The 14,513-nt window shown below is 38.0% G+C and overlaps 1 protein-coding gene across 1 annotated transcript; it reads right to left on the bottom strand.

The window, feature by feature from the left end:
• Positions 1–890: 890 nt before the first annotated feature.
• Positions 891–8,199, bottom strand: LOC141605305 (transcription factor MYB25-like). The gene is made up of 2 exons (XM_074424016.1): positions 7,745–8,199; positions 891–2,305 (listed from the first exon to the last, which is right to left on the bottom strand). The coding sequence occupies exons 1-2, from the start codon at positions 8,076–8,078 to the stop codon at positions 1,164–1,166; spliced, it is 1,476 nt and encodes a 491-aa protein (XP_074280117.1). The 5' UTR covers positions 8,079–8,199; the 3' UTR covers positions 891–1,163.
• Positions 8,200–14,513: the final 6,314 nt, after the last annotated feature.

Below are 14,513 nucleotides of genomic sequence, written 5' to 3'. Positions count from 1 at the left end.
CTGAACCCGAGTTTTTGTGGTTTATTAGTGTTTGAAACAAAACAAGCAAATCAACAATTGACGCTTTGGGAGTTTGAGGTCATCATTCTAAACACTGCTCTCTCAAGCTAATAAACAACACAAATTCTTATTTCAGACCGTAAGATCCGTCTGAAATAATAAGACGGACCGTTTCCTCTCACAAAATACACATTTAGGAAGTGAGTGGGAAAGCACATGGGGTGTCCCACCACCCATGTGATTTCCACTTGTGAGAGGTCTTATTGTTTCAAACGGATCTTGCGATCTGAAGCAAGACGAACTAAATAAACAATGACCCAAAAGAAAAACAAAGAAAAAAAAAACTCTTAACCGGCATCTACATTCTACATAGTATAAAAGGCAAGTTTTTTGGAGATATGTGACTAGCCCTTGATTTTTAGGGGTAAAAAAATAATTTTATAATGTGTGGTCTACCCATGATCCTAACGGAAATGGATCCTCTCCATTTCCTTTCTCTCCATTTCCTCTCACAATCTATTTAAATAATAATTACTCCTTCATTCTTATTTCTCCTTTATTTTTATGCGTAAATTTATAACCGTTAGATGTTACTAAAATACGATCCGGACCCTTCATAGGAACTTGTCTCTCCATTTCTTTTTAGGAAATGGAGAGAAATTGGGCTCGATCCTAACAATAATTAATTACATTTTTCAACAAATTCTCTACAAGTGTTTGAGTAATTTATTTATTTAATTCATTATTACTACATTTCAATTTAATTCAATTTCAATTCATATTTCTTTTTATTCATACAAGGTTAGTATATGATAGTTTAAAACCGACCCGTGCATTTTTTTTTGAACGGGAGTAAAACTAGTATCTATTAATCTCCGGAATTGCTCTGCTTTTCCAATCATGTTCTTTGTGGATAAAACTCGGTTAAATAACACTAATCGTACAAAATCTCCCTGCATTAGAACTGAAAAAGTCCTTGCATACTACTCAACTATGGATACTGTCAGCTACCACTGCACAAATTTGGCTAAATATGGTGTTCCTCAACTACTCAAACCTCACAGATACTCTTCGTATTATTTACATTTACCTGACATTCGCCAACAAGTTGATTTCCCTAACCCTAATTAAAGAAAGAATATTATACCTGCACATTATTATGGTCAGCTCAAACCTTGGACTTCCGCCTGCAATGTGACTGGTTGCATCGAAATTTGAGTAGACATAGCTTCTGTCATCATGCCCATCACCTTAGAGCGTCCTTCCTCGAACCGCACATTATTGTGTTGGGGGGACTGCCCTAAGTCGCAAGTTTCGGCAGATGTCCCCTGGGGATCCATTCTTATTGCCGAGCTACTATCAAGCCCGCTTTTAATCCAAGCGATATTGTTCAAATCGGTCGCTATTGAAGCTAACTTATGGGCCGAGAATAAAGGAGGCTCCTCATATTCAACGAACTCCGGGCCCAGCAGTGAACTTCTTGGTCCACCGCCAGCTGTAGTCGTACAACATCCATGGCCACAACGTGACGGGATAATAGGGTCATTCTGAACTCCGTCATGAAATTTAGAGATCTCAAAATCGGGTGACAAGGAATTCACCAACTGGCCTTGCACGGGCATGGGTTTGGGATGTAACCCATCACTCGGTAAGTTTGACGTTGGGCGATAAATATTGAAAGCACCAACACGAGGAACAGGACGAGAGAGTGAAGGGTGCTCAGTAGTCTCAGCAGGTTGAGTAACAATGGGAGGATAATGAGCAACAAATGGAGGATATGGGTGAACAAGGTGATTGACCCATATAAGTGGAGGCGGGTATGGAGGTTGAATATAATTATTTATGGTTTCACCAACTGGAACCTGGAATGAAGACTGAAGGCACTGGTTAACTCTCTCACTGACTGGAGCCTGGAAAGCAGCATCTTGTCTGTTGTCACTAAGTGGGACCCGAGAAGTGGACGGCTGAGATTGTTCAATCACCATGTTGACGTCGGGTCTGGTCTCACTTGTTGGAGCCTGATATGAAGACTGATGGCACTGGTTAGCCCTTGGGGTTACATCTTGTCGGCCTTCCAGAGGCTTGAATGAATTTGTCTCTCCTGAGATTGTCTCTTCTGATGATGCCTTGTTTCTATCCATGCCGGCATCCCCAGTAAACTTGGCCAGATCATATCTGCGTCTCAGAGTTGAATTCCAGTGATTCTTAATAGCATTGTCAGTTCTGCCAGGTAGAAGTTTTGCAATTGCAGCCCATTTGTTTCCGTGAATCGCATGAGACGAAATGATAATTCGATCTTCTTCTTCTGTAGTAACAACACACTCATTAGACTTGGTCTAAATGACAATATACACCATGTTAAAAAGACTTGATTTACGCTGCAAATACCACCTATACATGAATAGTAAGCTTTTAAATTCCAATATAGTACATAATTTAACATGAATGCTGGCAAGCTGCTTGCAAACAAGCACCATCACGCTGATATAACTTGAAACACATTTTTCCTAACCAGCTTAAACTTGTTAAGACAGAAAAACACATAAACAAGGTGAGCAATTAAGGTTTTAGAGAACGCTTCAAAGTTCCAACTTCCAAGTGGAAAACATGTACCCGAAACATTAGGGTCAACCCATCCAGGACTTGCTGCTGGTCAATATAATAAACCCAAGAGTCTGACATATACTGATATACTACCAGACATAAGGAAAGTAAACAAAATCCTTGTCACGGTAAGGGTGAGGCACAAAAGGCGTCTTCGCGATTGAAACTGTACAACACATATTAATAGTTCTATCCTGCTCATTGGTTCTGTATTTCTGTTAAAAAGCAATGGCTGGACTTACATGCAACTAATTTGAAAATCCGGGCAACATAGGCTTACCTCTAACATAGCTTCAACTGTAACGTTTCAATATTTTGGGGTCACGAGTGACCTACAGAGTACATGTTACTTCTCAAGGCTGAAAGGTTTATATGTGTCTGACTACCTCAAGTAGAGTACCAGTCTCTACCCGTGCTACTCCCACTCCTAGGGTGCGAAAATGATACGAGTACAGTTTATATGCACATTTTTTTCAGATAAACGCATGCTATGAACTCACCGACACAAGATCACTAACAGCTTCAACTAAGCCCTTTTCATCTCACAAGTGCCAACAACACTAATCAGGTAAATAGCTTAAATATATAATAATAACAATAATAATAAACACAAATCATGGATATAATGACAAATTTCAAATGGTAAGATCTTTGGTTAAAAATTGGGAAATCAAGAATACTCCGTATCATTAGGGCATCTACTCCTAAACAGCCTAAAATCTTGACTTACTACAAAAAAAAAAAAAAAAAAAAAAAAAAAAAAAAAAACAAACAGGGTCACATCTCTTTTGGGGAAAGAAAAAATATTTAGCTTCTAGAGCAACCTAGAATGCCGCCAGGAAAAGAGGTTCAAACTAGAAGGGGGGTACTTCAATAAATTGACTTTACTTCAACCAACAAAACTGAACAAACTTAGGCTAAGCAGATCAAAGGACACCCAAGGGTTAATCCTAGAGTGTAACTCAAATCTTATAATATCATTACAAATCCCGAGATTGTCTCAACTCTCTCAACATTAAAGAACTAATGTACTAAGGAGTATACAGATAGGGCTTTGTGAATAACTCCCCAAGAGAGTCTGAAGTAATGTGAGTTGCAAGCATTTCAAGAAAAAAAAAAAAAAAAAAAAAAAAAAAAAAAAAAAAAAAAAAAAAAAAAAGAAGCTTAATTGACTTGCAAGCTATGCAAATCTGCCAAAATAAAAGGAATAAGGCAAGGAACAATAAAATTTAAACTTGGAACTTATCGCTAAATACACTGAACGGTGAACACTGATTCCCGTTCCCCTCATATGCAAAAGCAAAGGAAAACTGATCCTCTATGATATTCCCTTTCACCTTCGACATGTCTACTTGCATTACGCATTCCACCTCAAAAACTTACACTTTGACTCCCATTATGCAAAAGATAGTACTCCGTATTTATAACCATTTTCAATGGCATTCCGCCTCAAAGGCTCTGTAAAAACCTTATTAGAAAGAAATTTCAGCCCCAATGTCAACTCAATGGGCTTCTTAAAATCTAAGGCAGGGTTAAATCTAGGGTAAGTTTTTACCTCATCATCATCAGATTCATACTTGCAAGCTAGCTCATCATTCTCATAACACATCCTTATCATTCTCCAATTTTCCAACATCATCTCTACCTCATCTTCATTATCCTCATGATCTCATCTGCCTCTTTTCCATTTTCCCTTATTGGCTAAAGTATTTAATCCTCTGCTCACGTTATCTGAAATGTCTTCATCCACAAACTCAGAATACAAGTCATCATCATTTTCAGCATCATTAAAGTCCCCATAACTTATTTGAACATCTGAATCTGAACAATCTGAGTGTTCACCAAATCACCAGAACCTTCATCATTAAAACCTTCTCCATCATCCCCACCTCAGTCTCTCTCTCTCAACTTTTCTACCCTTTCCCCTTATATTGCAGGGATTGAATGAGATTTCAGCTCTTTTGGTCCTTAAACATTGTGGTTTTTGTGGTCTACTGGTAGGAGGAGGTAGTGTCCAACTAGGAATTTTGTGGCTTGTATTTAGTGACGCTGGCACGCCGCACGCTGCTGGAGTGGGTGTGCGTTTTCACTTTTCAATGCCGTTATTTATGGTATCTTAACCCTTCCCATGAACCACAATTACCACATACAAAGTATCGAAATCATTCATGACCTTACCATCCATCATTCAACATCTTTATCACTTTGTTTATGCGTGTTCGGGCTTCTATAAGAGCGAGATGGATTTATGCGTCTTCTAACCAGATACAAAGTATCAAAATCATCACTTTGTCTATGAATTTACCCAGCTCATTTGTGACGCTTCTATGAGAGCGAGATGGTTTTATGCCAGTTTGGAGTGGGCTTTGCGCTATGATGATCAGAGCACAACTACGCCCTTTAAATCTCTTAAGTGCCAACAAGACTCTATTTTTTTATATCTTTTAAACAGTGGGTCTAACAGCTGGCCGAAATGGATCCTGCACAGGGATAGCATATGAGTTCAACAACGAACCGAAACCAACTGGCACCAAGAGACAATTTCGATCCAAAACCATTTTTTTGAAATCCACACATGTTCCATTGTTTATATTCCAAACCCATATTCGTTATTAAAAAATAGACCTAAATCCATATCTGAGTACCAATCCATTTCATGTCCTAATCCGACCCGATCCCAAATTCATGATATTTAGGCAAGTTTTGGTTATTGTCTTATCGGTGGAATCTGGAATTTGATTGGTGATCACTAAGATATTGGATTTTGGTCATGGAAAATAAGTTTCAATCAGGTTGAAACAGGTTTTGGATCAGATTTTGGATTCGCTCTTGATTGGATAAAAAATAGTAGTTTGGATCAGTTTCGTGTTATGGAGTTTCGGTTATCGGTAGGATCTGAAATTTGATGGGTGATCACTAAAAAATTGGATTGGTTTTGGATTATGTTGAACCCGATCAAATGGCATCCCTAATGCTGCAAGAGCCTTCACCAACGACTAATTACTTCAACACTAATTAGATAAATATCTTAAGTAGACAAAAAAAAACAAATGATGGATATAATGACAAACTTCAAATGGTAAGATCTATAACTAAACAACTAGGAAATCTAGAATATCATCTAGGGCATTTACCCCTAAACAGCCTAAAATCTTGACTTACTAAAAAAAAAAAACAGGGTCAATTCTCTTTTGGAGAAAGAGGATGTTTAGCTTCTAAAGCAAAGTAGAAGCCTCCAAGAAAATAGTTTCGAAGTTCGAACTAGAAGGGCGGTTCTTCCAATGAACTGGCTTTACTTCAAACCAAGAAGAATGGGCAAACTTAGGATAAGCAGATCAATGGACATCAGAAGGCTAATTCTAGAGTGTAGCTCAAATCTTATATAATCAAAAACTCTCAAGATTGTCTCAATACTCTCAAATGATCTAAGCAAAGCACTAATGTACTAAGGAGAAGTTCAACAGGGCTTTGTGAGTAACTCCTCAAGAGAATCTTCTTACATTGCTAACCCATTATGTCAATAAAGACTAAAGTTCTAATGTGATTGTGGGTTGCAAGTATTTCCCAAAATATCATACTTGACTTGCAAGTTAAGCAAATCTGGCAAAATTAAAGGGCCAACATTTAAACTTGAACTTATAGCTAAATATACTGAACATTGATTCCGTTCCCCTCATGCACAAAACAACAACAACAACAACAACAGAGCCTTAATCCCCTCATGCGCAAAAGCAAAGGAAAAATGATCATCTATGATATTGTCTACAAGGTACATTGGTCGCCTAACTTGACTACCAGCAATCAGAAAGGGAAAAAAAGGCTCTGGATTTAGCACTGAATATCATCTTCTTCTCCATGTACTCTCGAAAAAATCAGAAAATAAAAATAAAAAACAAAGCAACAGGAAGCATCTTTCTCTTATCAAATGTTATCATCCCTAATAACTAATATGTGCTTCCGCGTCTCTTTATCCTCTACGTGACAGAAGTTGGCTAGGCTGACCGTTATGGGCCGCGAACTCCGGCGATGCCGGTACAAACAGACTAGTTCGTGGTCCGCACAACCGAACTATGAACCAGGTAACACTGGTCCAGGGTACAAAAGATCAATAATCATTCCATCATCATTTCTATAGACTCAAGAACCAAATAAAAATAAGGGACGAACAATGTCAAAATCTACTAATCTTGACTGATTTATGTGGTATGTCAATATACATAGTAGCCCTGGGAGTGAAATATCGCTAAAATAGTTTTGACCATCACATGGCTTTGTTTTTGCCATGTTCTTAGAGAAATTAACAACATAATAAAAATGTTGCTACTCTTTCAATAAGCAAGACTTTTAAGTCCTGCCTTTCGAAATTGAATAACTAGCTAAAGCAAGTGGATAGTGGATCTCAAATACAAGTTCACGCAAGGCTCTTCTCCTTTGCACAACTACTTCAATAGTTCAACTACAGACAAGAACAACCTATCAACGTATCGAGTACTTAGAGACTTACAGTTTGATACACTTGATTAGCTGCTCTATCTTCTCGTGGTACATTTCAAAAGTTTATCTTAATTACTTAACTATGAGTTATGAAGAACCAAAATCATGATCAAACTGCCAAAATTTCACAACAAAATTGAATCATTAAAAGGCAAGGACTATGACCCCATAATCACCAAAAACATATAAAGTTCAGGTTTTTCCAGTACTCCTACCTCTTAAGACACAACACATACATAAAAACAAAATGAAGCAAGCTAAACAAACATGAAGCAATCAACGATTCCTAATTCTAACTCGCGACAAGATTTATGTAAAACATCTCCTCTGATGAGTAAATTATCTTTTAATTTCATCTACTTTTCCGTTTTTTTTTTTTTTTTTTTTTAAATTTCTAGTGTCTCAGAGACTTGCTGCATTTCCAGAAGAAACAGCAAATAGAACAATAGAAATCACAAGTAAAAGAAATGAAACCGCAATTAGAACAAATGAAACCGCAAAATCTAAATTGCGGCGATGTAACAACAGAGATTGAAAATCCGCGCATCAAAAGCTAGAACGCTGCTGGATTCAGACAAATGCAACAAACAAAACAGAAACATGGAAATGCAAAAATGTGAATTGAGAGAGAAGACAATTTGAATACCAGTGAAAGGCTTGCGCTTAACGCAAGGATCAAGCTGATTACACCAACGAAGACGGCATGATTTACCAGAACGACCAGGAATACCACGAGCAATGAGTCCCCAATTTTTAGGACCAAATTTACTAACTAGCTCAGTCAATATTCCGTCTTCTTCAGGTGACCACGGTCCTCTTACTCTTGGCTTACGCCCCGTTGGTTTTGCTCCGTCGTCCACGGCGGCGATTGTTACTTCTTCGTCGGCGATTGCTACTTCTTCGTCGCCAATTGCGGCGTCACGGAGGGTTAAGTCGTTAGGGTCTTCAGTAGTCATTGTTTGGTCGTTTTCTCTCTCCATTACTTTATTATTATTATTATTATTATTATTTAATCTGTTTGTTAAACCGTACCGACCTTCTTAACTGCAACAAGGAGTGTGGTCTCTTCGTGCTGCCTTTCTTTGTCGATTTTTCGTGTGGGCTTTTCTGGGAGAAAGCGGTTTCACTTGGGATATTACCAGTTTGCCCTTGCTTTGCTTTTTGCGTTTCAGTTTTTTTTCTTGTACTCCCTCCGTCTCGATCATTTGTTGTCCTTTTCCATATTGGGGTATCTCAGTGAGTTATTATCCTTTCTATTTTAAGAATGAATTTGATGAACAATTTGATCATTCACACTAAATTTGTTCCACTTGTCATTTAGTAATTGGCATCATCCTCTTTTCTTGGTCTTTGTGCCAAAACCAAATGACAACAATTGACCGGAACGGAAGGAGTATTTTTTTTGATAGGGTAAGAAAATAAGATCAATCCTTTAGATGGGATAACATATCTCATCTTTTCGAATAAGGAAGATAAATTGAAGTCATCGACTTTCAAACCACCTCTAAAGGGTTGGACAAAAAAATATCCAAGAGAAGGCATAAAATCACCAACTTAGTTAGCCTTTTTGCCTTTTAATTTTGCCAACTCATTCTTTTTGTTGAGAAGAGAGAATGTGTTTCACTTAAGAGTTAAGAGGTGATAATCGGGTTAGTCGGATCCGGTTTGGGTGGTGTCGGCGCTTGTCACATCTGCCAACCTACCTTTTCGAGGCGAGTCGGGTTCGGGCTGGATCGTTATCGATCTGGTGATTTCGGATCAAATAATGTGTCAGATCGGGTTTGAGTCGGGTCATTATAGCTATTTTATCGCATTACTTAAAATTTAAACCATTAAACCTACCCTTTCAAGGCGAGTCAAGTTCGAGCTGGATCGTTATCGGTCCGGTCATTTCGGATCAAATAATGTGTCGGCTCGGGTTTGATCGGGTCACTATACGCATTATTTCAAATTTTAACCATTGAAATTATTTTTTCGACTATTGTTGGTTTAGTTACTTTATTATTATAAGTTAAATGTATCAAACAAAACACTAAATCACTTTATTTCGCTCAATATTAAGCTTAATAATTATCGGGTCATCAATTTAATTAGGTCAATACCGGGTAGAGTTCATAAGGGTCGGGTCGGGTTCACATTCGAGTAACTGATTATCGGGTCGTGTCAGGTTACGAGTCGTCGTCGGGGTCGGGGTGGGTCGGTTTCGATTTGCAATACCCTTGGGTTCTGTCGGGTTGGTTTTGCTCGATTTTGGGTCGGGTCAGACTTGCCAGGTTTAGTATTTTCACACAAATCTGACCAGGTGGCCACCTAGGCCCAAACGAGGACCATGGATTATCGTTACAATCGTACCAAAATCGTCCTCGTATCCATATGACATACAATTATTCTTGTGTTGGCTTTCTTTGTCGATTTTTCGTGTGGGCTTTTCTGGGGAGAGGGATTTCGTTTTATACTTTTATGTACTAATTAAGTTTTACTCTAAAAGCGGTTTGATTTGGGATATTACCAGTTTGTCCTTGCTTTGCTATTTGCTACTCCCTTCTAGTCGATCAATCCCCCCCCCTCTTCCACTTTGCACAAGAGATAAGGAATTGAGTTTGGACCACACAAAACACTCTACTCCACATACAATTAAATTTGAACCACATAAAACATTCCAAAAAAGGAAAGAGGGAAGAAAATCCGACTAGCATAAATAAGGAAAGAGGGAAGAAATGATCGACTAGGAGGGAGTATTTTTTTTTTGGTAAGAAAACTAGATCAATCATCTAGGTGAGATCAACATATCTCATCTTTTCGAACAAAGAAGGTAAGTTGAAGTCATTGGCTTTCAAACCACATCTAAAGAGTTGGACAAAAAATATTCAAGAGAAGGCATAAAGTCATCAACTTTGTTGACCTTTTTGCGTTTCAAGTTTGCCAACTCATTCTTTTAGTTGAGATGAGATCGAGAATGTGTTTCGTTTAAGAGTTAAGAGTTAAGAGGTTACAATCAGGTTAGTTGGATCCGGTTTGGGTAGTGTCGGTGTAACACCCCCTTCTTACCCGGTCAAGGTAATTGGGAGATGTTACCTTCTCGGTTTCCCGAGGCAGTGAAATCGGAATCACAATTAAGAAACTTTATTAAGTAAATAACAAGTTTAGTTATTACAAGCATAAACTTATGAATAAAATACAACTCATGACCACTATAGTCATCTAACCAACTATACTCGTCTCCTGACTCATCAAGCTCGTCCCGTCTTCCGCGTGCTATCCCAAACAACCTGTACATAACTTGCTCCCCATATAATCGGAAATATCATATGGATCGACACAGGCCACCCCGAAAATAGGTGACAATTACAGAGACACACAAATGTCAGTTTCAGTAAACAAATAAAGTGTGACATGACTCAAGTGTGTGAATATGCAACATGACTACTAATATGACTGACGTACTATCAACCAACTTCCACTACCACAGCACTCGGACACGCCCAGCCATACTGACAACCACTGGTACCGGGACACTCCCAGACATACCAACAATCACAAGTAGGTACCGAGACATGCCCAGATGTACCGGGTCCGGAAGCCAACCGGATCCCCTGCCAGACGTCGTGTCTCAACCACACGAGTCCTTTCGTGACTCAAGCCATTAATGTGCACATCTCTCTTGGAGTGGGAAGCTCCAAGAGGCGACTCAAGCGTAAGACGGTCTCCCAATCGTCTTACGTCTCCTCCTCAACAACAACAACAACACATTCTCTATATACACAATAATAACCAAAACATGAAATACAACCCAACATAATCATTTTACAATAAAATGTTGTTATTTTTTGATAACATGTTACCATTATTGTTCACATCATTTTCAGGGTAAAAAATGACACATCTAGTCATAACATTTTGTGAATTAATTGGTTACATTTTTTAAAAAAATGACATTTTATCCGTCTGACAAATAAGACCAAAAGTGTCGGTCTGAAACAAGAATTTGTGTACAATTAATTCGTCTTCTTATTAAACTTGCGTGTCGACAATATACTTCTTTTGTTTTAATCATTTGCTTAAAGTGAATTAAAATTATCTTTTATAAAGAATCAAAAAGTAAACAAATGTTTGAGATGACGGGACTATATATATATATATATATAACTGCGAGTTATGAAGTTATTGAAAGTAATAAACATACCCTATGAGGTTTACAAGGAAGTTGCCACCATTGTTCACCATTGCCTTCAATGGTTCCAGTTCCTGTTAGGGTCACTTGATTCAATTGATAGAATACTGCAACCCTTGCCATTCCACAACTCTTTTACAATACAGTAGAAAAGTATGGTTAAGACACCTAAAAAGGTAAATATTATCATAACAGTTAGAGAGCCTAACTTTATAAAACTCTCGCAAACAATATTATCCAAATTTTCATAAACTTCCTCCAATTCATTTGATACTTTACACTTGATTAAAATATTCCTAAAAAAATATATACAAAATAAAGAACCATATGAATGGGGAAGACCAATATTTTTAACGTTGGTTATTGCCCGTTTAGGGCATCTTAAAATAAATGGAGGTCCGGTGCACCACAAAAAAATGAGGCCCCAAACATGAATGTACACGTGTACTATTGTCGATGTTTGTATTGAATTTCATCAATAAAGCTTGTAAATTCGGTAGCCAAAACCGGAGGCCTGGTTCCGCTGCCCGTGGTTGCCCATGGCCTTAAACACCCCTATGTCCGATTTACGGTGTCTATGAGCACTTATTTGTAGAGTTACCGGTCCGATCTAATTTATAAACAGCCCTACCGGTATCTTTGAGCACTTATTTGTGGACGATGACTATGTAAGGCATCTACTATACGACAATCACTATATGTGATCTAATATCTATCTATATAACAAATCCATGATAAAAATACTGGATGTTAAACTGTGATATGTTTGTATGTCCCCTAGTTACTTGTCATACCAATACATTTGCTTTCATTAGATGAATCCATTCTCTCTTGTAGTGGTGGAAGAAGATCTCGTTTTCTTCTTTTTTAATCACATGTTTGAGGTTCAAACTTCAAACCCTCGAAAAAATTATTTGACATTCAATTTATATAGCCGGCGGGAGACAACCGATAGAAAAGGGTAACGTAACTCTTCACAATAATTAAAATATTGGATAGAACACAGTAATCTTGTGCTCGTTGACTAACTCTCCGAACTTCAAAACTTGTAAAATTTACAACCATATCTTACTCTGCAAATCAGAACATAGATGTTTTGAGACTTGGCTATTTACTTTGTCTATTTAATTATAAAGTTATAAAAATTAGATTGTGTTTTTTTTTTCTCTTTGGTTTTTAATACACGGATTGCTCATTTATACTTAGGACTTGTTTGGTTGGCATAAGGGAACTAAAGTTCCCAGGAACTTCAAGTTCACATGAATTTTCAATTCATGTGAATTCCCAAAAAGTGTTTGGTTTGCATGTGGGAAGTTAATTCATGTGGGAAGTTCCAATGACCAAGGGGGGGCTTGGTGAGTGACTTCCCACATAATGGAGGAAGTAGATTCATGTGGGAAGTTCTACTTCCCATGATTTTGGCAACCAAACAACATCATTGTTTTACACTTCCTAGGAAGTTTAAAATCCCATGATTTTAATGGGCAACCAAATAAGCCCTTAGACAAAGTAATACTCCATACATAGATATGGGATGTATGTTATTAATTATTATGTAGATTCTATCTCATTAATAAGTTCTATTTAAATTATTCTACGTATATTATCTTCCCTCTAACTTACCAATTCGTCATCGGTTCAAAGACCATGCACTATTTACGTACGTTTACAAATTCTTACCCGTTCAAAGAAATAAGAATTCTACGGAGTAGGAGTATTTATTTAAAGTAGTGATATAATATGATTTTCGAGTTTAGATGACGACATATGACTAACATCAGTTAGATTATGTACTCGTACAACTTTGTTAGACAATCTACTAAAAAATATTCTCAAAGTTATTCTTCTGAAATAAGAAAAACACAAATTTTCATTTAAGACCGATATATCCGATTAGTCTTGGCCTTAAGACGGGTCAAGTAACATATGTAAGACAAAAACATAATGCATTAAGGTTGCCAAAAGAATTGTGTCATCTATGGTTGGGGTGTTACTTGTCCCATTTTATCTCAAAACCGATATATCCGATTAGTCTTAACTAAGTGTAGATACTTCATTTCTGCACCTCTCGCAAACCACCCGGTGATGATTGGGCCGCATGTTTGGTACGCGGAACGATTTGTGACAATTCATAAGTTTATCGTCAAGTGATTGCTCAAATATTAATGTCTACCTCTTAGTTGTCATCTACGTGCCGATACGGTCGTTTTGACAGTAATTAGAGTACATTTGGAGTCCGAGCCTAAAACCGTCTCCATTTTCCTGATGATCGTTCAATCCCGAGTCGGAATGTTCTGGAATGTTCCGGATATTTCTATTCCATATTTTATAAATATTTCACAATCTTAATCTTTTGGCAAACAATTTCCCGTAATATTCATATAAAGTATTAAGGAAAACCAAATTATTCCGTCCTTCCATAACTAAAACATGGAAATCTTTCTTCCGGAGGAGGAAACTACTTGGGAACAGACGCAGCAGGTGCTGCGCCTCTTCCAAGAGACGCAGTGCTTGCTGCGCCTTTTCCCAGGTCCTATTCTGCGTAGTTTTCGTATCTTTTTCATATCTTTCCGAGATTCACTTCCAAAGAGTCTCCGAAACCCTATTTCCTCCACGTGATTAGTATAAATAGGAGCCTTCGCTCCTCATATTTCTCACGCGAGTGTCCGCCCTTCTCTTATCCCTTTGCATTCTAGACTTTTGTTCTTACTTTTTGGCGTCTACGTGCTTGATCTTTCAACCACGTAAGCTCGGATCCTTCTGAGTACCAGCCTCGTTTGCATGACCGACCAATTTGACCAACTACACAATCAATCAACTTAATTAATCTAATCGTTTTCCTCTTACGAGGGCACTTTCTTTGCATTCGTGTCGAGCATCTGTGGACAGCGGGGGTGCCCACGGGGGCGCTTGGGAGGAAAGAGAAACAAGCGTTTACATTTTTGTTGGAGTCGCCACCAATTTTTATGGGAAATTGGAACCGTTCGAATACCTCGTGTCATGTCAAGACACAAAGTAGAGACATGAACACTAAGCAATCGTTACCCTTAGCATTCTATGTCTAGAATGACTCTCGTAGATGCCAATGACCATGGGTGCTTACGGAGAACTGGAGTAAGGGGTGAGGGTACGTATTAGAAAGCTCTTTTGATCGAACACCTAATCCCGCCCGCCTCGATAGCGGCCTCTACTAATGATTAGGGAAGTTATTCGTACTTGATATATCGTCGATTGTATGCATGCA

Source organism: Silene latifolia, chromosome 1 (assembly GCF_048544455.1).
Source record: "Silene latifolia isolate original U9 population chromosome 1, ASM4854445v1, whole genome shotgun sequence".
In the NCBI taxonomy this organism is placed as follows: domain Eukaryota; kingdom Viridiplantae; phylum Streptophyta; class Magnoliopsida; order Caryophyllales; family Caryophyllaceae; genus Silene; species Silene latifolia.
This window is presented reverse-complemented; position numbering and strand designations above follow the sequence as displayed.

Bases quoted from the DNA above. Each gene is read 5' to 3' on its own strand.
- LOC141605305 (XM_074424016.1), bottom strand. From the start codon at position 8,078: ATGGAGAGAGAAAACGACCAAACAATGACTACTGAAGACCCTAACGAC. The intron at 2,306-7,744 runs GTATTCAAATTG...TTGTTACTACAG, and splicing joins TAAGCGCAAGCCTTTCACTG to AAGAAGAAGATCGAATTATC.